The sequence below is a fragment of the Pseudorca crassidens genome, chromosome 12 (genome assembly GCF_039906515.1).
Source record: "Pseudorca crassidens isolate mPseCra1 chromosome 12, mPseCra1.hap1, whole genome shotgun sequence".
Classification (NCBI taxonomy): domain Eukaryota; kingdom Metazoa; phylum Chordata; class Mammalia; order Artiodactyla; family Delphinidae; genus Pseudorca; species Pseudorca crassidens.
The window spans coordinates 54,332,610-54,359,308 of record NC_090307.1 but is presented as its reverse complement, the minus strand read 5'-3'; the positions used below and the strand labels follow the sequence as shown (position 1 = coordinate 54,359,308).

Below are 26,699 nucleotides of genomic sequence, written 5' to 3'. Positions count from 1 at the left end.
TCTTTACACTGAAAAGAAAGGGTGCTAATTAAAAACAGGGAAACATATGAAAGTATAAATCTCACTGGTAAAGGTCAAAATATATTTACCTTTACATATATATAGTAAAATTCAGAATACTCTAATGTTGTAAAGGTAGTGGATTAACACTTATAAAGCTAGTATAAAGGTTAAGAGACAAAAGTAATAAAAATAACTATAACTACAATGATTTGTTAAGGGATACACAAGATTAAAAGATATAAATTGTGACATCAAAAACATAAAATGGTGTGGGGGCAGGGAGTAAAAACACAGAGTTTTAGAATGCATTCAAACTTAAGCTGTTATTAAAATAGACTATTATAAATATAAATTGTTATACGTAAGCCTCATGATAACCACAATGCAAAAACCTATAGTAGATATATAAAATAAATAGAAAGGAATCTAAGCCTACCACTACAGAAAATCATCAAGTCACAAAGGAAGAGAGCAAGAGAAGAAGAAACAGAGGAACTACAAAACAGCCAGAAAACAATTAACAAAATGGCAAGTAATACATATCTTTTAATAATTATTTTAAACATAAATGGACTACATTCTCCAGTCAAAAGACATAGAATGGCTGAATGGATAAAAATACAAGACCCGTCTATATGCTGCCTACAAGAGACTCACTTCAGATGAAGGATACACACAGACTGAAAGTGAAGATGTAAAAAGATATTCCATGCAAACGGAAACACAAAGAAAGATGGGGTAGCTATATTTATATCAGACATAATAGGCTTTAAAACAAAGACTGGAATAAGAGACAAAGAAGGTCATTACATAGTGATAAAGGAATCAATCCAACGAGAATATATAACATTTGTAAATATTTATGCACCCAACATAGGAGCACCTAAGTAAAAAAAAGCAAATATCGACAGACCTAAAGGGAGAAATAGACAGCAGTACAGTATTAGTACCCCACTTTCATCAGTGAATAGATCATCCAGACCAAAAAATCAATAAGGAAACATTGGCCTTAAATGGCACATTAGATCAGGTGGACCTAACTGATAGAAAAAATCCCATCCAAAAGCAACAGAATACACATTCTTCTCAAGTGTACATGGAACATTCTCCAGAATATATCATGTTAGGCCACAAAAAAAAAGTCTCAATAAATTTAAGAAGATTGATTTCTAGCCTCATACCATTGTGACTGGAAAAGATGCTTGATATGGCTTCAATCACAAGAAGAAAACTGGAAAAATCACAAATATAAGGAGATTAAACAACATGCTACTGAACAACCAGTGGGTCAAGGAAGAAGTCAAAAAGGAAGTAAAAAATATAGTGAGACAAATGAAAATGCAACATACCAAGACTTATGGGATGTAGCAAAGCAGTTCCAGGAGGGAGGTTCATAGCAATACATCCTATATCAAGAAAAAAAGATCTCAGATAACCTAACCTTACCCCTCAAGGAACTAGAAAAAGAACAAATGAAGCCCAAAGTTAGTTGAAGGAAGGAAATAAAGATCAGAGTGGAAATAAATGAAATAGAGACTAAAAAGATAATAGAAAAGATTAATGATAGAGCTGGTATTTGAAAGATAAACAAAATCAACAAACTTTTAGCTAGATTTACCAAGAAAAAAATATGGGCTCAAATATATGCAATCAGAAATGAGAGAGGAGACACTGTAACTGGTATCACAGAAATACAAAGATCACTATGAACAATTATACACCAACAAATTGGACAATCTATGAGAAATAAATTCGTAGAAACATACCATCTACAAAGAAATGAATCATGAAGAAATAAAAAAATCTGAACAGACCAATTACTAGTAAAGAGATTGAATAAGTAATCAAAAACCTCCCAATAAACAAAAGTCCAGGGCCAGATGGCTTCATTAGTGAATTCTACCAAACGTTTAAAGAAAAATTAATACCAATCCTTCTCAAACTCTTCCAAAAAATAGAAGAGGAGGAAACACTTCCAAACTCATTTTATGAGGCCAGCATTACCCTGATACCAAAGCCAGACAAGGACACTACAAGAAAAGAAAATTACAGGCCAATATCCTTGATGAACTATAGATGTAAAAATCCTCAACAAAATATTAGCAAACTGAATTCAACAATACAGTAAAAGAATTACATGCCATGATCAAGTGGGATTTATTTCAGGGATATAAGGATGGTTTAACATCCATAAATCAATCAATGAGATACACTACATTAACAGAATGAAAGAAAAAAAATCATATATCATCTCAATAGATGCAGAAAAGCATTTGACAAAATTCAGTGTTCATTTATGATAAAAAAAAAAAACCACTCTCAAATGGATTCCCTGTAGAGGGAAACTCTCTATAGAGGGTCTGTGACAAGCCCACAACTAACATCATACTCAATGGTGAAAAGCTGAATACTTTTGTTCTAAGATCAGGAACAAGACAAGGATGCCCACTCTCACCACTTTTATTCAGCATAGTATTGGAAATCCTAGCCAGAGCAATTAGGCAAAAAAAAAAAAAAGGCATCCAAATCAGAAAGGAAGAAGTAAAACTGTCGCTATTTGCAGGTAACATGATATTTTATATATAGAAAACCCTAATGGCTCCACCAAAAAAAAAAAAATGTTAGAACTAATAAATGAATTCTGTAAAGTCGCAGGACACAAAAATCAATGTACAAAAATATGTTGTGTTTCCATACACTATAACAAACGATCAGAAAGAGAAATTAGGGAAACAATACCATTTGCAGTTGCATCAAAAAGGAAAAAAATACCTAGGAATAAATTTACCCAAGGAGGTGAAAGACCTATACACTGAAAACTATAAGACATTGATGAAAGAAACTGAAGAAGACCCAAATAAATAGAAAGATATTCTGTGTTCATGGATTGGAAGAATATTGTTAAAATGTCCATACTATCCAAAGCAATCTACAGATCCAATGCAATCCTTAGAAAAATTCCTATGGCATTTTTCACAGAAATAGAACAAACAATCCTAAAATTTGTATGGACCATGAAAGACCCCAAATAGCCAAAGTAATCTTGAGAACGAAGAGCAAAGCTAGACACAGTCCCTGATTTCAAACTATATTACAAAGCTACAGGGATCAATACAGTGTGGTAGTGGCATAAAAACAGATACATAGATCAGTGAAACAGAATATATATAACCCAGAAATAAATCCATGCATATGGATTATTGGTCAACTAACTTATGATAAAGGAGCCAAGAATATACAGTGGGGAGAGGACAATCTCTTCAATAAATGCTGTTGAGAAAACTGGACAGCCACATGCAAAAGAATGAAACTGGACCACTCTCTTATACCATACACAAAAATAAGCTGAAAATGGGTGAAAGACTCAAATGTAAGACCTGAAACCATAAAATTCCTGGAAGAAAACATAGGTGATAATCTCCTTGATATTGATCTTGGCAATGATTTTTTGGATCTGACAAACAAAAGCAAAAATAAGCAAGTGTGACTACATCAAACCATAAAGCTTCTGCAAAGCAAAGAAAACCATCAACAAATGAAAAGTCGGCTTACTGAATGGGAAAAAAATATCTGCAAATCATAGAACTGATAAGGTGCTAATATCCCAAATATATGAAAAATTCACACAACTCAATAGCAAAACACCAAACAATCCCATTGAAAAATGGTCATAAAATCTGAACAGACATTTTTCCAAAGAAGACATACAGACGGCCAACAGGTACATGAAAAGCTGCTCAACATCCCTAATCATCAAGGAAATGCAAACCACAATGAGATATCACCTCACACCTGTCAAAATGGTCATTATAGAAAAGACAAGAAATAACAAGTGTTGGTGAGGATGTGGAGAAAAGGGAACACTTATGCACTGTTGGTGGGAATGTAAATTGGTGCAGCCACTATGGAAAAACAGTATAGAGGTTCCTCAAAAAATTAAAAAATAATAGAACTACCATATGATCCAGCAATTCCACTTCTAGGTATTCATCTGAAGAAACAAAAACATTAACTTGAAAAGATATATGTACCCTTATGTTCATTAGAGCATTATTTACAATATGGAAGCAGTCTAAGGGTCCATCAATAGATGAATGGGTAAAGAAAATGCAGTATATAAATACAATGGAATATTATTATTCAGCCATAAAAAAGAATGAAATATTGCCATTTGTGACAACATGGATTAACCTTGAGGGCATTATGCTAAGTGAAATAAGTCAGAGACAGACACCATATGATCGCACTTATATGGAACCTTATAAAAAAAAAATGGAACTCATAGATACAGAAAACAGGTGGTTGCCAGAGGCGGAGAGTGGTGGGGTGTACAAAATGGGTGAAGGGGCTCAAAAGGTATAAACATCTAGTTATAAAATAAATAAGGCATGGTAATGTAATGTCATGTACAGCATGGTGACTATAGTTAATAATCCTGTTATATATCTGAAAGTTGCTAAAAGAGTAAATCTTAAAAATTCTCATCACAACAACAACAACAAAACTATAACTACATGTGGTAGTGGACGTTAACTAGACTTACCGTGGTGATCATTTTGCAATATATACAAATTTGGAATCATGTACACTTGAAACTAACATGTTATATGTCAATTTTATCTCAATTTTTAAAAACAAAGTTGATGACAAAAATATATTTTGCTCAAATTATTTTTGACAGTAACTGGGGCACAAATTATGCATTTATCCATTCAACAGTCATGTATTGAAAACCTCTAGTGTGTCAAGCACTCGTCCAAGTGCTAGAGGTCTCCAGACACGTAAGGAACTCCCATCCTGGTCAGTTTCAGGAAAAGAACACAAATATCTCAACAAGAGATTACAGTAGAGGGAGACAAGTGACCCAGATTTGTCATTTGTTAGCCTTCTTTGGCCATTTGGGATTTGAGTTGGGACTAGGATTCCCCAAAATAGGCTCTTTCAAAGTGAATTTTACCTTTTATTTAATCTGAGTAAGAATTTCTAGGCATTTATTTGAAAAAATAATTATTGAACGATGTATTTGGAATGTTTCCTATAAAAACACGTTCCTTTTTTGAATTATACATTAACATTGTTCTTTAAGAAAAACTAACACCCATCCTTTTTCCTTTCTTTTAGTACCATCACCTGCATTATAATGGACTGTGATATAATAATAAGAACAAATTTTCGGACAGTTCTCAAAGGCAAAAGATACTTCTTCCTCATTGCATCACCTTCTCACCAGATTGAAAAAAAGCACTGAAAACCAATTACTGAAAAAATTGACAGCCAACGTTCTTTACCATCTGCCATTACTTAAGGACTTGGGAACAAAAGTGTTCCCCCAGTATGATACATTGATTTTCAGTATGCAAATGGACTGAATCACACAGATTTTTCTCAGCCAGTAATCGTACAGTTATGCAAATCATGTCTTCCAGAGTATGGAATGCTCCAATCAGAAAAAAGATTATCATTGGTTGTTGAGCTTTAGGAAGAACTGAAAACGTATACTGTGTAAACAGTACCTTACATTTCTAAAATCCCACATGTAGGAAAAATATGCAGACATACAGATATATAGGTCAACTTTTAGTAACAATATGAAATATACTTAAAGAGCTTTTAAAACTTTGTATTTTTGTACAAAATATTTGCCTTTTTACAATTTTTTTCTTTTTTTTGTTATTTTACCATTATAGTACATGAAGCCAAAGAAAACAATAATGGTACTAATAAAAACTCATAGGGTTTTTGTCAGATTTAATTCTACACAGTGGCAAAGAATTTTTTTCAGTTGTGGTTTAAAAAAATAATTAAATATGTGTGTATATGTGTATTTTTTAATGTATCATTTCCTCAGAGGAATCAATCACTTGAAATGTCTAAGAAGTGTCCTTGCAGATTTTGCCAGTGTAGGTCAAGCCTGAGCATATGTGTGGCTCAGTCAAGTGGGCCATGCATCAAGCCCATCACCAGCCGAGACTCTTGCTGTGTGTCTGCCAGGCTCAGAGGAAGTGGTCAACTCAGGATGTGCTTTTACTTCATTTTGGCGGAGTCGGGTGGTGGAGAGGCATCTGTTGGGAAGGGCAGAGCACCTGAATCTGGCTATCTAGAAGGTCCTGTTTTATGGCTGAGGTATGAATATACTTGGTATCAGACCCATACCAGAGCTGATATTAAATGTCAGGAAAGTATGGCATCACATCGGCCAAAGGCAGAGATGCTAGAAAGATGGGGACAGCTATACACTACCTGGAAAGTTTATGTTTTCTTCAGTCAGATTCCAAAAAATCCATAATTCCAAGGCACATGCATGATGAAATGCAAGAATAAAATCTTGGCCACTATGTTGAACTCTTGCAAAGAACCTTTTGTCTGAGCCCATCTACCTTCTACTCCTTGACTTGCCATTGAAAAGTCTAACATGAAATGTGCTGAAAACAGGCTTAGATGTAACTGATGCTCAAAGGTAAGATTTCCATCCAACAGATTCCCTCTCCTCTCCTCCCAAGGAGCTCCCCAGCAGTGCTGCTACCTATCCCACATACAATGGTAAAAGAATAAAGACAGAGTTTGATTTTCACACCTGCAGCTGTGTGGACTGTGTTGTCTTGCCCTGGTCACTGTTCATGCCATCTCTGCAGCCCAGGAATGGTCACCTCCTCAGCACCTTTATGCCCTGCTGTCCTGTCCATGTAGTCTGGTCGGGCTGGTAGGACCCGCTGTCATCTGGGCCCTATGACACAAGACAGGCATGGACTCTGGTACCTCTTCAGGCTCAAGACCTTCTATAGACTAAACTCTATCCTCTTTTTCATCCTCTTCTGGTTTCTTAGGTGTCAATTAAGATTCATGTTCAGAAGCAACTTGAACGTCTGATGCCATGCTCAGAAGAGAATGGTGCTGGCTCCCACAGCTGAGGGTGTTCCTAATAACAACTTACCCAGTGCTTATCATTTGTCAGGCTTCAAGCAGATGATCTCATGTCATCCTCCCAACAGCCCTAAAAAGTAGGCCTTACTACTCTCCCCATCTTATAGAGGGGAGCACTCAGGGAGGTGATGTCATTTCCTGGGTCACATCATCACCAAGGAATGAGGCAGGATTCAGACTCGAGCTTTGAAAATGTTCTAATTTTCTTTAGGAAGCAGGGTTCGTCTTAACACAGTAAAATCAGATGAAAATCACACATTACCAGATGCCTCATGTACTCCTCTGTATATTTAGCTATTTATACACCATGTTTCTGTTCACCTACTCACCACTGATGCCCTTCTGGGAGGAGAGTTTTGGTAAAATGTCATGAGGTCCTCAAGCACTTGAGTTGCTATGAGAAGATGGAAACTTTTTCTTTTTAAATGACTCTTGAAAGAATGAGTGCACAACCAGAAAGAAAAAAACCCTTTCTTTTCCTCTTCATGAGCAGCGTTCACCAGGTCTTCCCATATCCTTCCAATTTTAGCAGTTAGAGTTTAAAGCAGACAACAAATAGTAAGACCTGCTCCCATTTTAAAAATCAGATGTTTAAGGAAATAGAAAGCTACATAAGTCATATATCCCTGGGACTTCCCTGGTGGTGCAGTGGTTAAGAATCTGCCTGCCAATGCAGGGGACATGGGTTCGAGCCCTGGTCTGGGAAGATCCCACATGCTGCAGAGCAACTAAGCCCGTGCGCCACAACTATTGAGCCTGCGTTCTAGAGCCCATGAGCCACAACTACCGAAGCCCTCGCACCTACAGCCTGTGCCCCGAAACAAGAGAAGCCACTGCAATGAGAAGCCCGTGCACCACAACGAAGAGTAGCCCCCGCTCACTGAAACTAGAGAAAGCCTGCACACAGCAATGAAGACCCAACGCAGCCAATCAAACAATCAATCATATATCCCTATATAAATCAGGTAACAATATTAAGCATGTGTATATTGCCTCAGATGACAAAACTGATCTCTTGAAAAATGAAGTATGTTAACTCATTCATGGCTCAAAGAAGTCCAATAATAATAAAAGTTTAAATATATTTAGCACTTTCACATACATTACCTCTTCCAACCTTGGTGCAAAACCTTTCTCTCTACTTTAGGAATGAGGACACTGAGGCTAATTTGAAGACTTGCCCGTTGCCCACATCACTGTCATGCAAATCTGATCAGGTTCCTCCTTCTTATGTCCCTAAGTCTAAGTCCATTCTAACCCTTACCCCCAGTTTAAAATCTTCTGAGTTGCCTGCAGGACATACATGCAGGGGAGATAAGGGCCTCAGGTCCTCAGCTGCACCTCCAGCCTCCCCTCCAGCTGCAACCCTGCCCTCCCTTGCCATGTGCCAGAACAGCCTTGCAAGCCACCTGCAATTTCCTCCATGCTCTTTCTTACCCCCATACTTTACCTGAACTTCCCTTCCCTACCTTTGTTACCTGGAAAGTACCTCCTTTAAGATACAGCTCAAGCATCACTTCTAGCCCAAATCCTTTCAAAACAAATGCACCCTGAAGGAAGAGCTGATTCTTCCATGCCAAACGCTACACACAAGTGCTCCGGATAACATGGAGGAAAACCCACACACTGTGTTAGATGATCTACAGATTAGCTGAGAGGCCTAAATATTACTGAATTAAAAAGAGAAAGGTGGGCTTCCCTGGTGGCGCAGCGGTTGGGAATCCGCCTGCCAATGTAGGGTACACGGGTTTGAGCCCTGGTCCGGGAAGACCCCACATGCTGTGGAGCAGCTAAGCCCGTGTGCCACAACTACTGAGACTGTGCTCTAGAGCCCACGAGCCACAACTACTGAGCTCACGTGCCACAACTACTGAAGCCCACGCGTCTAGAGCCCGTGCTCTGCAACAAGAGAAGCCACCACGATGAGAAGCCCGTGCACCTCAATGAAGAGTAGCCCCTGCTCACCGCAACCAGAGAAAAAACCCGCATGCAGCGACGAAGACCCAATGCAGCCTAAATAAATAAATAAATAAATTTATAAAAAAAAAGAAAGAAGAGAAAGGTGAATATGGCCAGTCAGCAATGAAATCTTAAGAGAACTGATGAATGGGAGAAGCCAAGCAGGAGAAATGAAGCAATTCACGTTGATAACAACTGGTTACTGTAAATCCACTATATTGGCTATATATGTAATATACATATTATGAATGGAATATTGAGTGAAAAGAATCAACTGGCAAAGCAGATTCATTCTATTTATCAAAATATGGCCCTGAGTCAGGGAAAAGCTTTAGAAACCTTTTCTAAATGGCTGTGTAATGAAATATCTCTTTTCTGTTATACTCAACAGTTTTAGAAGTATAGGTGAACTTTTGCCATTTTTTAGAAGGTATTTCTCTGTACCATAGCTCCATTTTCCTGGAAAGCATCCCGTAATGGCATGGCATCACACTTATTTTATAAATCACAGAGCAGATGTTAAAGAGATTCCACTCCACCCGTTCATGCTTTTTCCTCTCCTCCTAGATACACTTGTTCAAATAAGTACATAGCATGCCCAGGTTACACCAGGTGGGCAGAAGTCCAAAGAAAAGCAGGCTTAAGAAAACCAACTTTAATTCTCCAGAAGCAGAGCCCCTGGTTTTCAAACTTTTCAATGAATGAGTCTATGAATGAACTCAGTCCAGCCCTGCCTGCCATAGGCAGGGTTGTATCCCAGCCTCCAGCTTTCCTCCAAGGACTTATTAGGTAAAACAGGGACCACCCGTACAACTTGCTTGGGAGTCAGCTGCCAGCAAGGAGACTCCCACCAACAACTCAACCAGGCAGGTCATTAAATGGGCTTTAACAAAAGGGTTAGTCCTCTTGGCCAGAGATGGAGAATTGTCCTTTGGCCAGTCTTCCAACTGTTGGTGCCAGAGTTTGGTGTATTCTTTAATCATCACTCATTGCCGTGATCCACTAAATAATGCCTGCAAGCTTCAGGGAATTATGAGATTCTTAAAAGCAGTTGCTGTGCCTGAGAGCAGAGGAGCTAGGCCAGGTTTGACATAAACCAGCACAAAGTGCCAGCTCTAGAGTAGCTATAATAACACCTACTATCTCCAATTACCATACGAGGAAATTGAAGATCAGACAGGTTAAATAATTTTCCAAGAACTGGGATTTGAACCCATGGCTACCTAGCTTCCACCCCGCCACGCTGTCTCCTATGATCCAACAGTAACCTTCCTGAGAGTCTGGGCTTTCTGGGTTGTATTTTGTTCTTTGCCACAAGAAATCAGTCAAGGCACCAGGTCTCTCTAACAGAAGCAGGGAGATAATGGAGGAATCGTGATTCGTGCTCTTTACATAAAAGTACTAGACCAATCTCTTTGTTATCAATGAGCAAAGAGGCAAAAGTCCACTTGGCGCCCATGCCATGGATGTCCAAAGAGGTCCAGTTTGGAGAAACCACCGTAGATTCTAGAGTAACTGGACGTCTCACAGGGTTCTCTGATATAATTAGTGTCAAATGAAAGGAGACAGGCTTGGGAGCCAAATAGACCCAGGTTTGAATCCTCCTCTCTACTTCCTGCTCGTGAGGCATATTCAAACAAGCGACAAATAGCTCTCTCCCCGCACCTCTCTTTCCCACCAGGCCCTCTGCTCATGGACAGAGCCAGCATTGGTCCAGAACTGGTTCAGAACTGGTATTGCTTGTCCTGTTATCATTAGGGTGAATTTGCATTGACAATTAGCTCACTGATCGTGCCTTTCAAAATACTAGACAGGAGTGACATGGAGAAAAATTTAAATTGTGATCATCTCTTCTCTCTTAGTCCAGTAAGTTCTGAAAAAAATTAACTGGTATCTCTCTCTGTGTTATCCCTTCAATTAGGTATAAGAGTAGAGGTTCCTATCAGTTTGTATTAATTACAGATTTGGCTGCTGAAGTGAAGACCCAAAATAATGCCAGCCTAAATAAGATGGAGGCTTCTTCTCCTCTATCTAACTATACGAACATAAGCAGCCCAGGGAGCCACCCTCCTACTATATTCCTCTTCTGCCATCCTGAAGCCGTTGCCCGCACTCGCAGGGTCCAAGAGGGCTCAGCACCGCACCCACATTCCAGGAAGCACGCTCGAGGGAGAGGGGGAGAGAGAATTGCATCCCTTTAAGGCAGAAATTGCAGACATCATTTCCACTCACATCTCTTTAGCCAGAACTTAGTCAAATAGCCTCATTTGAGGAGTCTGGGAAATATCGGCTTTAGCCGTGAAATACAGTCACATGCCAAGCTAAAAATTCTATTATGATAAAAGGAAAGGAGTATGGCTATGGGTGGGAAGCAGTATAAATAGTAGTTGCACCTTCCAAACCCACCCACACCAATTCCCCTCCTGTACAACATACAGGTGACCCTTGAACAACGCAGGTTTGAACTGCATGGGTCCACTTATACGTGGATTTTTTCAATAAATACATACTACAGTACTACACGATCCACAGTTGGTTGAATCCGCAGATGCAGACCACAGATATGGAGGAACCAAATGGCATATATGGAGGGAGGACCACAAGTTATGTGTAAAGGGTCAGTGCCCCTAACCTGACCCTTTGTTGAAGGGTCAACTGTATTTTCTAACTTGCCTTCCTGTGGAGACTCTGGTGGATTGAATTACTGGCTCCAATTCTCCATACCTCCCTGCATCCACCCATTTGTAATTCCCCTCTCTGGGAGGAGGGTACCTTCCTGCCCCTTTGACTTGGGCTCAGCCAGGTGACTTGCTTCGGCCAATATTGGTGGATGTGATGTGACCAAAGGCTTGAGAAATCCTAGGGTGACTGTGCTTGCCCTCTTGTACATCTGCCATTGCCTTGAGGAGGGCTTCCTCTAGGTAGCTGCTGCCCCTGTGGCCGGGGCTCTAGAATGAACACACATGGCGCAAAGCTGCCCCAGCCAAGACAGACCTGCAGCAAGAAGCAGAGCCAGCCCAACTTTCAGAGCCTGCAGCAAAGCCACTGGGCCACCCCACAGACCTGTGAGAATAAACACCTAATGCGATATATATTCCATTGAGATTTGGGGGCTGTTTATTATACAGCATTACTGGAATAAGAGCTAACTGATACAAGTCCTTCAGCTCTAACCCAGCAGCTCTCTATGTGGTTATTTTCTATTTGTCCCTCCAGATCCCTTCTCCACCATTCTCTGGGTTTTGGAAGGTAGATCTTTATGGGCTCCATTGGCTGTTGGCTTCCAGGTGGTTCCAGTCTGAGGGTGCCATCTTTTTCTTATTGGACCCTGACTGACACCCCTCCTACCTGTACCCCACGTCCACTTCCTGGGCCTTTGCTCATCAAATCCCTGGCCTCTACCTGCCACTTAGTGTGTGCCCCCCTCCTCTTCATGGGTCCAAACATGACTCCCCTTTCGAGGACACCCTCTCTTTCAAGGCACTTCCTCAAAAGTCTGAAGCCCCCAGTGAGCTCGCTCTTTCCTTAATTCCCCCAAGACCCACCACCTGTACCACATCACCAATACTTTGTTTCATACAGCAGTCTGTAAACTGTGCTCTGGGGAGCCCAGGGATCCTGTGAAGGGGCCACAGTGGATGGAAGGAGGGTATCTGCACAGCAAATGTAGCTCCAGATCACTATCCGGATGGCTACATATGACTTTCTGCTCCACACAAATCCCACTGGAAGCATCTCTCCTGGAACTTCAACCAAACTCTAAAAGGCCAACTAAAGGAAAGCTGAAGGTCAGACAGGATATGGGAGACGCTGGCTGAACTCAGCTGCATGAGGCAGCTCCAGGTCCCGCTTACTGAGACCTCGGAGGAAAGGGGCACAAGAGGAACAGCACGGAAGCCTGATGCTGTGGGAAATCCTGCTCAAACAGACAAAAAGCAAGAAAGAGTCCCAGTGGACTTGCTAACATGCTCTTAAAAATCTATAATCCTGCCTCCGCCAAAAGATTTCCTAGCTCCAACCTTCCGCCATGATGTTCATAGATAGTAAAATGAATAATGATTTTTCTCGTGCTTAATCAGCATATACAATGATCATGGACATTGTAGACACACACTACCTTGTTATTGATGGTAATAACAACTTATTTCTAAACAACTATTTGCCTTGCCTCCATTTGGACAATACTGTGTGAAAATAAGCTCTTTTTACTCCAAAGGTATAGTTTGGAGTCCACTTCATAAAATAGTCTGGATTTCAAGTCCTATAAGATGCCACTTAATTGACACTCTGCAAAGAAATAATCAGTTTATACCAGAACTTCACCTATTTCAACCCTATACCTACAACTTCACTGGGTGAAGTATACCAAGAGGCCTAAATCAACAGGCACAAGGAATAATGACCAGCACCTTCACACAGAGCCTGGCATTTCTCAGAAAGAAAAAAAAAAGCCCCCCAAAATTAAATGATGGATAGATAGATGGAAGGAAGGAGGGAGGGAGGAAGAAAGATAGGAGACAGAAACATAGACACATAGATGCATAGAATGGAAGAGAAAAAGAAAGAGGGTCAGCCAGGAGAAAGCTGTTACCATTTTTTTTTTTTTTTTTTTTACCCTAGAGTCCATTTGAAAGAGTTCTTTCGGTGGAAAAAGCACTGCCTTAAAGTCCACTGAAGTCCTGAAGTCCTCCGCCTGCCCCCCCAGGCAGGTGAAACCTGAGTTTAAGATGATGACAGCTTAGGAGCAGCCAGCGGCACTGCACATACTCTTCTGAAGGCATGAAAAACTCATCTGCTCAAGATCATTGGTGCTCACTTTTCAACTCTGTGACCACAGTGTTTTGAAATCATAGAGCCCCAGCATTACCTTTTCCTGTTTTCGTCTTCCATCGCAGGCAACAGGATCATATGCACTGCATTCTTCCACAGTCTGCAGTAAGAACTGGCAGCTTGGTCAGCTGGCCCTGGCATTTGGGGTTGCTGCTTCCCACCTCCCGTGGGGACTGTTTTCCTCCCTAATTCAGCTCGCTGACACGCACCGTACCACAACGGGCACCTCGTGAGGCCAGAGCAGGGGAGGCCAGGAACCCAGCATGTTACCCAAATACAGGGTGGGGTTGAACCTATCCAGGAGCAGACCTGCCAGAGACAGTCTGCTCCCAGCAACCGGAAACCCCCGCAGGAAGGCACTGGGCACCACTGAAAAGTAGGCAGGGCTGATCTGTCTGAACATTCGCATGAACTCTGGATTCTCATCCTTCCCTGTCTAGCCCTGTTGCTATTTTTGAGAAATAATCTCCTACTTAGTATTAGAGATTATATAAGAAAATACCACTTCTCATAAGAAAATAAACCAATCCCCAAAATTAGCACTTGAAGGATAACATCCTGGACCACACAGCCTGATGTGTCCCTAAGCTTCACGTTCTCCTGGGGCCTCATGGATCCCTGCTGTCATCACAGCAGGAGGGGGACACTGCTCTGTCAACGCTCGCATCCAAGCATTGACCAAACCCCTCGCTTTCATCCTCTAGGTTAGAAGCTCTGGAGAAGGCTTACAGTCAGGGCTAGAGCACAATAAAAGATAAACAGTCACAGAGAGCATCCAGTTGCTAGACAAGCAGAGCTTGCCAGCCACAGAGGATTCCAGGGAGGAGAGGTCTCACCTGGACTGCTCCTTTCCTCACTCCAGGGTGCCGCCTGACATCACCTTGAAAACCCCCTGTCCAGAAGCACCTTTTAGGCATCTAGACCCCCAAAGTGCCCCTCTCCTGCCTATAGATCCATGGGTCCACCCTGGAGACACCTGTCTCTAGTTATTCACACGACACAGATCTCAACTTTCAGAAAAGATCCAGTCTCACCCTACAGGGTCTGCACCAGAATAACCAAATCTCAATAATAAAAACCCAATGCCACTAATACAAGAGACAGAGGAAGGGATAGGGAGGGAGACAAACCTCGGTAGAAAGGCTGGGAAGGTGATACTTCACCCAAAGAAATGTGTCTCCAAAGGTGGACTCTTAGTAATTGTGGGGAGGAATCTGTGGATAGGAGGTAAAAGGGGGGATGACATTTATAAGGGGGGATGACATTTATAAGGGGGGATGACATTTATAAGTGGACCATTTTTTCCTTATCTTTATAGACGTTACTTTCTTAGAGCAGTTTTAGATGTAGGGAAAAATTGATCAGAAAGTTCAGCCAGTTCCCACACATCTCCTCCCAGTTGCAACTGCACAGGTGGAATGAAGGAGAGTGAGGCCCTTGGCCTTGGGAACTTGGCTGTCACAAGGCATTTAGGAGGCAGTTCCAGAAAAAAAAAAAAAGATAAAATCTGTCCTCCGAGACAAGGCAGAAGCCAGCCCTCCCAGGGTGAGATAACGAAGACTGCATGCTTAGCACCCAGCTCGGGGGCTTGCAAGCTGACACGACCTATTTCGAAAACTTTGCGAAATTAAAAAGAGAGTTCCTCTATGGATGGCAATTGTTAGCCTGTCTTCAGAGCAGGAGCCCTTTCAGCTCTTCTCTTTTGTGGGAATTTTGGGGAATACAGGAAATTGGGGGCACCCTGACGTCCTTACTCAAACCCCTTTACCACTCACCCGAACACCCTCTTTTTCCCATTTTCTGCAAATTGGCACCATTCTCTCCCCAGGCATCTTATGCGATGGCCAAGCACTGTATATCCTTGCTGACGTTCTAGTCTTCAGAACCTCCTCCTATAGGACACCCAGGATAAAATGTTCAAGGATACACCCACCACTCCCTGGAGCTCCTCAAAATCAGCAGTACCACAGTTGTGCATCTGGCCTCAGGACCAAGCCTTGAGATCTGTCTCTTCTCCCCCTCTTATTAATTTATTCCATCATTTATTCATTTATATCATATGTGTATGGACTCAATCCACCTAAGGTCTTTGTAGTCTGTGCGTCAAGACTCCCAATAAATTACTGAATGTCCTCGCCAGCACGATATTTGGAAGAGATTTCAGGAGGAAGGGGGCAGAGTGGTTTGTGTCTTTCCACGCATATTCTAAACAAGGAGTCAGCGTGCGATAGTCTGTGGGCCAAATACAGCCCCCTGTGTGTTTTTATAAATAAAGTTTTATTGGAACACAGCTGTGCTCATTGTTTAAGCGCTGTCCATGGCTGCTCTTGAACTGCAACGGCAAAGTTGAACAGTTGCGATAGAGACCAGATAGCCTACAACGCTGACATGTCCTATCTGTTCCTTTACAGAAAAATTTTGCCAACCCCTATACTAGATGGTAATAATTTATCTTTCTGTAGTGCTTAGGAAGTGTTTCACACATATAATTTTATTTCAGACAAACATCTCAGTGGATTAGGATACTTTATCACTTATAGTATCATTGCGCTGCTATGACATTTCCTACTTTACAAAATGAGGAAGCTGAGGCTGAAGGTGTTAATGGACTGGGCACTGAGTAGCAGAGGGGTCCTCAAACTCAGCACTGTTTCCATCCCACTCTCCCACCACTGTGTCTACAATACCAATATCCTTAATGTGACCTGATAAGAGTCTGAAGGGCACACAGAATCATCTTAAGGAGCTTTAAAAGCAGGGTAGCACTTTCGACAACCTCTCTTGTAAGAGGTCACCAATAATGATAGCAACTGGAAAAGGCAAAATTATAGAGACAGTAAAAAGATCAGTGGTTGCTAGGAGGGAGGGGAGAGAATGGAAAAACCTGACAAGTGCTACCTTAGCCAAGTGACCAAAGCCAACATTAACAGTCATAATTCATGTGGATGGCCTGTACTCTTGATATGATGTAATGAAAATGGCACTTTATCCTTTGGTCTGTCTCCCAAAAGCCCATAAAGTCAGTCTATTCATGCAGAAAACAACGGACACATTCCTATGGAAGGATATCCTACAAAATATCTGACTGGTACTCCTAAAAACTGTCAAGGCCATCAAAAACAAACAAGGAACAAAAAACAGTCAAAGCCAAGGAGAGCCTATGGAGACCTGACAATTCCATGTTATGTCGTATCTTGAATGGGATCCTGAGACAGAAAAAGGACATTAGGTCAAAATTAAGGGCATCTGAGTAAAGTATCGACTTTGGTTAATAATAATGAACGAATATTGGTTCACTGATTATAACACATGTACCATACTAATGTAAGATGTTAAGATAAAGGAAACTGGGTGCAGGGTATAAGGGAATCCTCTGTACTATCTACTCAATTTTTTTGTAGTAAGTCAGAAAGAGAAAGACAAATACCGTATGCTAACACATATATATGGAATCTAAGGGAAAAAAATGTCATGAAGAACCTAGGGGTAAGGCGGGAATAAAGACACAAACCTACTAGAGAATGGACTTGAGGATATGGGGAGGGGGAAGGGTAAGCTGTGACAAAGTGAGAGAGTGGCATGGACATATATACACTACCAAACGTAAAACAGATAGCTAGTGGGAAGCAGCCGCATAGCATAGGGAGATAGCTTGGTGCTTTGTGACCACCTAGAGGGGTGGGATAGGGAGGGTGGGAGGGAGGGAGACGCAAGAGGGAAGAGATATGGGAACATATGTATATCTATAACTGATTCACTTTGTTATAAAGCAGAAACTAACACACCATTGTAAAGCAATTATACTACAATAAAGATGTAAAAAATAAATAAATAAAAACCAAGGGAACTTTTTGGCCAACCCAATAAAATAAATAAATAAAAAATAAAGTGTATTTTTTTTTTAAAGTTGCTAAATTAGATACAAAGCTATACTAACAGGGCAATAACAACTCCTGGGCATATATCCAGAGAAAACCATAATTCTAAAAGATACATGCACCTCAATGTTCACTGCAGCACTATTTACAACAGGTAAGACATGGAAGCAACCTAAATGTCCATCGACAGAGGAATAGATAAAGAAGATGTGGTATATATATACAATGGAACATTACTCAGCCATAAAAAAGAATGAAATAATGTCATTTGCAGCAACATGGATGGACACAGAGGTTATACTAAGTGAAGCGAGTCAGACAGAAAGACAAATATCATGTGATATCACTTATATGTGGAATCTAAAAAATGATACAAATAAACTTATTTACAAAACAGAAACAGACTCACAGACTTAGAAAACAAATTTATGGTTACCAAAGGTGAAAGGTGGGGGGAGGGATAAATTAGGAGGTTGGGATTAACATACACACACTACTATATATAAAACAGATGATCAATAAGGACCTACTGTATAGCCCAGGGAACTCTACTCAATACTCTGTAATAACTTACATAGGAAAAGAATCTGAAAAAGAATAGATATATGTATATGTATAACTGAATCACTTTGCTGTGCACCTGAAACTAACACAACATTGTAAATCAACTATACTCCAATATAAAATAAAAATTAAAAAAAGAATTACAAAGTGAAAAAATAAAAATAAATTTTATTTTAGTTGCTAAATTAGATACAAAGCTACACTAACAGGACAATAGGGCCATAACCTTTGGAGTTATCTCTTCAGCCAGACAGAAATCATCTGCTCCTCTACTGGTCAAAAATCACTGGCAGCTTATCAATTATCTTCATTAACATCCAGCTTTACAGCGTTTGAGCCATTAAGTTGCCGAAGTTTCATTCATTTTTAGTGTCCCCATAGTTTTGTCTTTTCCAGAATGTCATATAGTTGGGATCATACAGTATGTAACCTTTGCTTATTGGCTTCTTTCAATTACTATTTATCATATTACTAATAAAGAGTAATATGCATTTAAGCTTCTTCTATGTCTTTTCATGGCTTAATAGCTCATTTCTTTTTAGTGCTGAATAATATTCCATTGCCTGGCTATACCACAGTTTACCCATTCACCTACTAAAGGACATCTTGGTTGCTTCCAAGTTTTAGCAATTATGAACAAAGCTGCTATAAACATCTGTGTGTAGGGTTTTGAGTGGACATAAGTTTTCAGTTCCTTTGGGTAAATACCAAGGAGCATGATTGCTGTATCATATGGTAAGAGTATGTTTAGCTTCGTAAGAGACTGTTTTCCAAAGTAGCTGTACCATTTTGCATTCTCACCAGCAATGTATGATCCTGTTGCTCCACATCCTTGTCAGCATTTGGTGTTTTCAGTGTTCTGGACTTTGGCTATTCTAAAAGGTGTATAGTGGTTAATCTTTGTTATTTAACTGAAACATTTAGTCCACTTACAAGTAATGTGATTGTCGTGTATTTGGATTTAAATCAAGCATCACGGGTTTTGTGTCTCACTTTCTCATGTTCCCTTTCTCCCCTTTCCTGTCTTCTTTTGGATCAAATATTGTTTTGCCCCCTTCTCTACTTTTTGTTTTGCTATTTAGACATTATTTTGACATTATGTTAGTGGTTATGTTAGCTTAGAAAATATAATATTCTTTTTGACTTTTTGAGTACAATTTATTCAATCTATTAAAAAAAGTTCACCCGTTTCTCCCATCCCCACCCCCTACCCCTTGCAATCACCAACATGTTCTCTGTATCTATGAGCTCAGTTTTTTGGTTTTTGTTGTTTTTCTTCAAGATTCCACATAAAAGAGAGATCATATAGTATTTGTCTTTCGCTGTCTGACTTATTTCACTTAGCATTAATGCCCTCAAAGTCCATCCATGTTGTCACAAATGGCAAGATTTCATTCTTTTTTAAGGCTGAATAATATTCCACTGTGTATATATACCAAAATTTCTTTATCCATTCATCCATCAATGAACACTTAGGCTGTTTCCATATCTTGGCTATTGTGAATAATGCTGCAATAAACACGGGTGCTGCATACAGCTTTTCAAATTAGGGTTTTGTTTTCCTCAGAAAAATATCCAGAAATGGAATTGCTAGATCATATGATAGTTCTATTTTTAATTTAAGCCACCTCCATATTGTTCTCCATAGTGGTTGCACCCATTAACATTTACACAGACAATGCACAAGGGTTCCCTTTTCTTCACATTCTCATCAACATTTGTTATTTCTTATCTTTTTGATAAGTCATTCTGACAGCTGTGAAGTGATATCTCATTGTGGTTTTGATGTGCATTTTCCTGGCGATTAGTGATGTTGAACATCTTTTCATGTACTTGCTGGCCATTCATGTTTTCTTTGGAAAAATGTTTATTCAGATCCTCTGCCTATTTTTTAATCAGATTTTTTTTGGCTATTGAGTTATATGAGTTCTTTGTATATTTGGGATATTAGCCCTTTATCAGATCTATGATTTGCAATCATTTTCTCCCATTCAGTAGGTTGCCTTTTCATTTTGTTGCCTTTTCATTTCTGCTGGGCAGAAGTTTTTAGTTTTATATAGTTCGACTTGTTTATTTTTGCTTGTTGCTTTTGGTGTCAGATTACCAAAAATCATTGCCAAGGCCTATGTCAAAGAGCCTACCGCCTCTGTTTTCTTCCAGGGGTTTTATGGTTTCAGGTCTTAACATTCAAGGCTTTAATCTCATAACTCATAACGCTTATACTGTTTTCTTCACTACTAGCTAGACCCAGGATTCTTAATTGGTAGGTCACATATAGTACAGTGGCATCTCACAAATCCATTGCTAACATGTGGCCAAATATTGATCAACATATAAATTTCATTTTGGGCACAACTACAATACTTACTGTTACAGAGTTGTTCAAAAAATGAAACACAGAGGTGACAAGGCTGTGAAAAGCAATATAGAGCTATGTGGAACTTACTGTAAGGCGGTAAAGCATAAATTTTTATCAGGCTAGTACCAAAGGCAAATGTTATGCTAATTTAACCATGTGAGTAAAAGGCCAGGGCAGTAAAAAGGTCTTCTGAAACAACAACACGGCCTGAAAAGCTGCCAGGTGAATGAGGCAATGACTGTGGATGCTTTCATAACACCTTGAGAAAGTGTTAAACCCGAACAGTGGCTGCATGGTAATTTATTGCTTACTTGTTTACTGTTGTTCTGAGTATTTCAATCTCTTCACAAATGCCACCAAAATTCTAGCATACGAGAATGGACTAGAAATGTAAGAGCTGAGAATCAGTGAGCCAGGCTGTAAAATGTCAGAACTAAGAGAAAGCAAAAAAGATGGGAATAGAGTGAAAGACTGATAGATTTCTGACCCTATCTGCAGAGCCTCTGCTTTTGGCATTGGGCACTAGGCAAAAACACCTCCAAGTCCTTCCAGGCCTACGATTACATCTCAAGAAGATAGCTCATTTGTTGGAGAATTCATCTCCCACCAACCAATCCCAGGAGAGAGAGATGAAGGGGTGGAGGGGAAGCAATTTTTCATAGAGCTGAGCCTTAGACCACTGTCAACGCTGTAATTATATCACACTTGCCACTTATTTTGGTAATTTATTGGGGTAAGGTACATGGGATAATTTTAAAACTAAATTCATTCAGTCACTTTCAAAAACATTCAACTGGCTTATGTGTGGAGCAATAAAGTGTGAAAGTGACACAGCATCCAAATTATAGCCATGTGTGACTTGGCTTTTTTATTTGGGGGAAAGAAAATGGTCAAGCCTTAAGGATCGTGTTTCTCTCTGTCGCTCTGACTCTGAGGAATAATGAGTTCCTGCTGGCGACACAGTGGCTTGGGGAGGCAAGCACAGAGGGGCTTTGGTGCACTTCCAAAGCTGTGTGTGAGCCTTCAACATGAGACCCTGGTTCAGCGGGAGGAACGGTGAGTGAACCCTGCTGAACAGGGGCTGGGGGTGTCACGTGTTAACATACAGACCTTCCCTGAGATCCCTAAGCACTTCTCAAATGTGAATTAACTTGAGCATCCTTACCACAGAGCACAAGGCACAGTTATTCATTCATACATTCATCAAAGATTCATATAGTCAACCTCTTAGGACCTCTCTACTATGTTCTAGATCCTGTGCCAGATGCTAGGGATCTTTCTTGAGTTCCCTGGAAAGCAGATCCCAAGATAAAGCCTTCATTTACCTCCTCCACCAGCCATTCTAGATTTCACTCACCTTTGGCCAGTACTCCAGACAGCTGAGGCTTCCTGCCTGATGGGCTGACCCAGAACCTCAGCCCTGAGTCCTCAGCTGCCTTGGCCTCATCAAGCCATAGCTGTTGAAGTTGCCCACTTACTGTTATTGCTGGCATGGAAGCACCGAGAGACACCCAAGTGAGTCCTCTGGGCTCCAGTCAACTCCTCCATGCTTCCATTATGTAGGAGCAATCCTATGCCTCATGGTAATTAGGGTCAATTTTGCCCACCAAGGGGATAATTCTTTTCTTTGCCAGTTCTTCCACTGACATGAGGAGCCTAAAATGACCTGACATAGTCACAGTGTCAAGTTCAACTGCTGCCTGGTGTTCCCCTTGTGGAAACCAGAACCTTTAAAATGGCAGAGTCTAAAGTTGCAAGCTTGATAAGCAGTGATCCTGAGAGGATCCACACCCATTTCTATCCCTTGGTTCCTGTACCTGTGAATTCTAGTTATTGGGAGCATAGCACTATAGCCACTGACTTAGTGGATATACTGCACCCTGGAGGACAGCACCCTAACTCTGCAGGTTATTGCTCCAAGGCTAGAACCCTAGCTGAGCCTTCAACAGTCTTTGCACTCTCCCATTAGACTAGCTACTTCTGGTTGATCAGATCTCTGGGGAGACCAGTAGATCTCGTGTTCATGTGCCCTTTGCCACAATGCTGTGCAGGATGCCATTTTTAATAGATCAGGAATTCTGTGAGCCCTTGGGTGGTGATATTAATAGAGACATGTGGGTAGGGTGGGTATATCAATTCCGGAAAGGACAAATTGAAATTGACATCATTCTGCTACCAAGTGGGTGGTCTGGTCTCCCCAAGGCTCATCACTAGCTGTCCACATCCACAAGATGAGACATCTTGTCTACCTTGTGGTTGAGAGCTCCCTCTGCAGTGGGGGTTCTCTGGTGGGCATTAATGTAGGATACAAAGATACACATACTCTGTGCCCACAACCATAGATACATCCTCATGCCTCTTCCCCAGATTTCCTCACCATGGACCTTCCAATTTTGTTCCTTCTGGGCCCCGACCAAGCAGTCAAGCCATTCACTCTTGTCCAAGAATTCCTATCAATCTGTATCTCAGGGTACTTCTCCTTCTTTATAAAGTGAGCCTTTATAAGGCCACCCTGAGAGGGGGTACAACATGGCAGCAGTCCATCTCTAGCCAGCACCAAGATCCCATGATCTTTCTTTCCACTGTGCTGGTAAATGGATAGCAGGTGGCTGGTTAAGTTTCCCACTGTGGTAGGTTCAGGGCAGGGATGTGATATGAGTGAGGCTCTTTGGTGCTTAAGTCTGTGCTTCTCCTAGGCACCCCACTCTGCCAAACCAGAGAGCAGTGCTAGGATGGAGAATACATAGTTTCTCCTATAAGTTCTTTGCCCAGTGGGTGGTCACTACTACTCTAGCGACTGGCCAGACCATGACACCCTCTACAGAGCAGGTCAGAAAAACATCCGTGTGCCAGCTCCCACTCTGCCCAGTTTTGGAGGGTACACTTTACACTGTGGCTGTTATTACCAGTTTGAATGCCATTGCTGTAGAAAAATGAAAAACCGCAATTTGGTTTGGGCCAATCCTGGCTCACAAATTGTGTTCCAGCCAGCTGAGAGATTGGTATTTCTAGGAGAATAGAAAAGTTAAGAAATCTGCAAGAGGTCTGCCTTGTGTTGATTTTTCCAGGGACTTAGAAGTTACTGGATGCTTCAAAGTATTGAGTGACTAATTTTCTTTCCTTTTTTCTAAAATCTAACATGGTTAAGCATTTATTTCCTGAAAACCTGCCAAAAGAGTAATTTTTTTCAGAGTTGGAATATTGTTTTAAAATGTAAAATGAAGTCCTGATAGCAAAAATTATCAATGTAGCTTGAATCTACCTATGGCAACTTAAGAAGTATTGCCTTCGTTTCGTTTCAGGTTTGAGGAGTTTAAAGGCGAGAGAGAAAGAGAGTAACTTCCAAATGTTTCTGAAGTGCTTATTTTTCTCTACGATTCAGGCTTGCTTATTGTATAAGAACGGTCAACCCAGGGCTGTGGGCAACTCCAGGTAAAAATGTGCCTACAATTTGTTTTTAGTTGTGTTATTACACCTTTCAAGCCAAGGTTGCAGGTTGGCAGTGCCCTGAAGAAGGCAGAGAACTGGACAGCACCCACATCTCCCATTAGGGAGGCCTCCAGACAGAGCCTGGAGCAGAGCCACGCTGAAATTGACCCAAGCCAGGCCTTCCTGGGCTGCCCAGAATCGGAGTAGCACCCTCAGGATGAGCCCACTTGAGCCCACTCTGCATAGGCCGTTCTAGGGGCATACACAGATTTGCCCAATGGGTGTTTTTTTGTATCCTAAGAAGTGTCTCTGTCAAATTCATAATTTAGATTGGAGGTTGGTGATCAAATACTATGGAAACTACTACCTGGTTTTGCCATTTAGTGAAGGGGTGGGCCTTTCATTCTAGAAAGTGCTCATTGAAAGTAAGGTATTTTGTTTCAAGAAGTAGATACGCAGTTAATCTGGAATTTTAAAATATTTTCCCAAAATAACAATAAACCTTGTTTTCAATGAAACCGGTTAAGTGCCTTGTGTATGATGATATTCCTTTGATTAGCCCATTATTTATGGGCTGTTGGAAGACCAACCTTTCACTTTACAAATTGCCAGTGGATCGTTTGGGAAAGGAACCAAAGGGTCAGGAAGAGCTCTTTATCCCACTAATGCAGACACACACACAGCATGACCCAGATATAAAAAGGGGCCAGCACTGCTAGCAGATGCCATTCATGGTTGAGCTGAGGAGACTGCTGCCTGGAAGCTCTCATAAAGAAGAAAATGATAGAGAGGTGGGAGGAAACACTGCCCAGGGTGAAACACCATGGGGAAGACCAGAAGGATCTGGGAGGGGTCTGGCTTTATGAAAAAACAAGATATAAAAGGATCCCATTTTTCTAGTTTCTGCCCCACCCTCTCCCTCCTGAAAATCTGAATCCAAATAGACAACATATTTGACTGCAAATATCCACCCTTTCCATGTACTCCATCATGGTTAGAGTTATGAGAAGAGTATATTAATTTGGATAACACTAGCTGCTATAATAAACAGCCCCTCAAAAAATGTATAATGGCTCAAAGACTACAGGAGTTTCTTTTTTTCCCAGAACTCAGTGTGAAGGAGATATTGTTTGGCAGCTCTCCTCCACATGGCAATTCAGGAACCAGGCTCCATCCATTTTGTGGCTGTGTCATCTCCTATGGCCTTGTCATCTTCTACATCAAGACACTGAGGAGGGCACTTAAAAAACCTGCCTTTTAGAAACTCTAGCTCGAAAGTGACGTGTAAAGCTTCTCACAAACCATTGGTTAGAACTTCATTGCATTGTATGCCTACTTGCAAGGGTGCAAGGAATGTAGTATAGCTGCCTGCCCAAAGAAAAAGAAGAAATGGATTCTTTTTGGTGAATGGCTAACCATCTGCTTGGAAGCAGATAAACCCTTTATTCATTTTTTCATGAGTGCCTTCTGCTGTGCACTGCAGGGTGAGTGGCAAGTAAACAGTTAAATGAAGTGGTATTTGAGTGACTACTGAGATCAGAGTAATAATTATCATAAACTTATTGAGAACTTATTATGTGCACCATTCTAAGTTATTTACATGTTATCTTATTTAATCCTCAAAGTTTTGTGTACTTTTACAGATGAGGAAACAGGCACAGACTTACTGAAAGTCACATAGCTGGTGGGTGGCAAGGCAGGAATCTGAATCCAGATTTCTCATTCTTTTTTTTTTTTTTTTTTTTTTTTGCAGTACGCGGGCCTCTCACTGTTGTGGCCTCTCCCGTTGCGGAGCACAGGCTCCGGACGCGCAGGCTCAGCGGCCATGGCTCACGGGTCCAGCCGCTCCGCGGCATGTGGGATCTTCCCGGACCGGAGCACGAACCCGTGTCCCCTGCATCGGCAGGCGGACTCTCAACCACTGTGCCACCAGGGAAGCCCCCAGAGTGTAGCTTTTAATCACAATTTTTGTTCATGCACACGGAAACCAGCTTTTAGAATTTTGTAACCCAAAGGTCAGTATGACATAGTGTAGTGTATTTCAAACTGGATTCCTGGATGGGGTCCATTGAGTTCAATGGGACAATTTTTAAGTTTGGAGTTCCCACTGTAATGATAACCTTTAAAAAAAATACCATGGGGGGTATGAATCTCAATCTGCAAATTTAAGCAGGGAAAAATATATTACTTAATTCTCTATAATTAAACTTAATTTCTAACTCTGAGTCTACCATTCCACCAGGAGGACAAACAACTTAACTTCAGGTCTCCTTGCTCCCCTCACCCCACATCTCCAGGGCTTTGTCTCAACTCTGTGACTTTTCACAGAGCCCCAAACACCAAATCATGGGGGCCTGTGCGGGAGCAAGGACTTATGTCCAAACAAGTAGCCACTGAGATGCGTCCCTCAGTATCATGTCAGTGCCTCCCACTGGCCAAATCCAAGCAGAAGCCAAAAGACGAGAGGGATCAGTGATACAATTCATAACGAGCAGCCTCCAAGGGCACAGATCAGGCTGGAGAAGAGTGGAGAGTGGATCTGAGGGTACGGATGGAGGATAAGCAGCACACTGAGGAAAAGTAGACCCAAAAGGGGCTCTGTCACCTGGAGGCTTAGGGAACACAAACCAAGAAAGCTTACAGACAGTTCGCTTCTCCGACCCGCCAGACCCCTCCCATGAGGTCCTTGGCATAGAATCCAAGTACCTGCTGGAACAGTCAGGACAGGAAGAAAGGGAAGGGCTGGAGAGGGAAAG

At 41.2% G+C, this 26,699-nt stretch overlaps 1 protein-coding gene and 1 long non-coding RNA gene across 10 annotated transcripts in view; one reads left to right on the top strand and one right to left on the bottom strand.

Annotated features, from left to right (window-relative positions):
* Positions 1–6,576, top strand: part of COLEC12 (collectin subfamily member 12) — a 187,232-nt gene extending 180,656 nt beyond the window's left edge. For both annotated transcript variants that reach the window (XM_067699558.1, XM_067699559.1), the window contains one exon: positions 5,125–6,576. In XM_067699558.1, the coding sequence (XP_067555659.1) occupies positions 5,125–5,144 (20 nt within the window). In that variant the 3' untranslated portion in view covers positions 5,145–6,576. The remainder of the gene's footprint in view (positions 1–5,124) is intronic.
* The window catches only part of LOC137203431 (uncharacterized), a 73,551-nt gene that overhangs the window by 35,658 nt on the left and 11,194 nt on the right, over positions 1–26,699 (bottom strand). For 2 of the 8 annotated variants that reach the window (XR_010933110.1, XR_010933108.1), the window contains exon 2: positions 6,578–6,727. The exons of the other annotated variants lie outside the window; for them this stretch is intronic. This is a non-coding gene — a long non-coding RNA (uncharacterized lncRNA). The remainder of the gene's footprint in view (positions 1–6,577; positions 6,728–26,699) is intronic. 8 annotated transcript variants of the gene reach the window in all.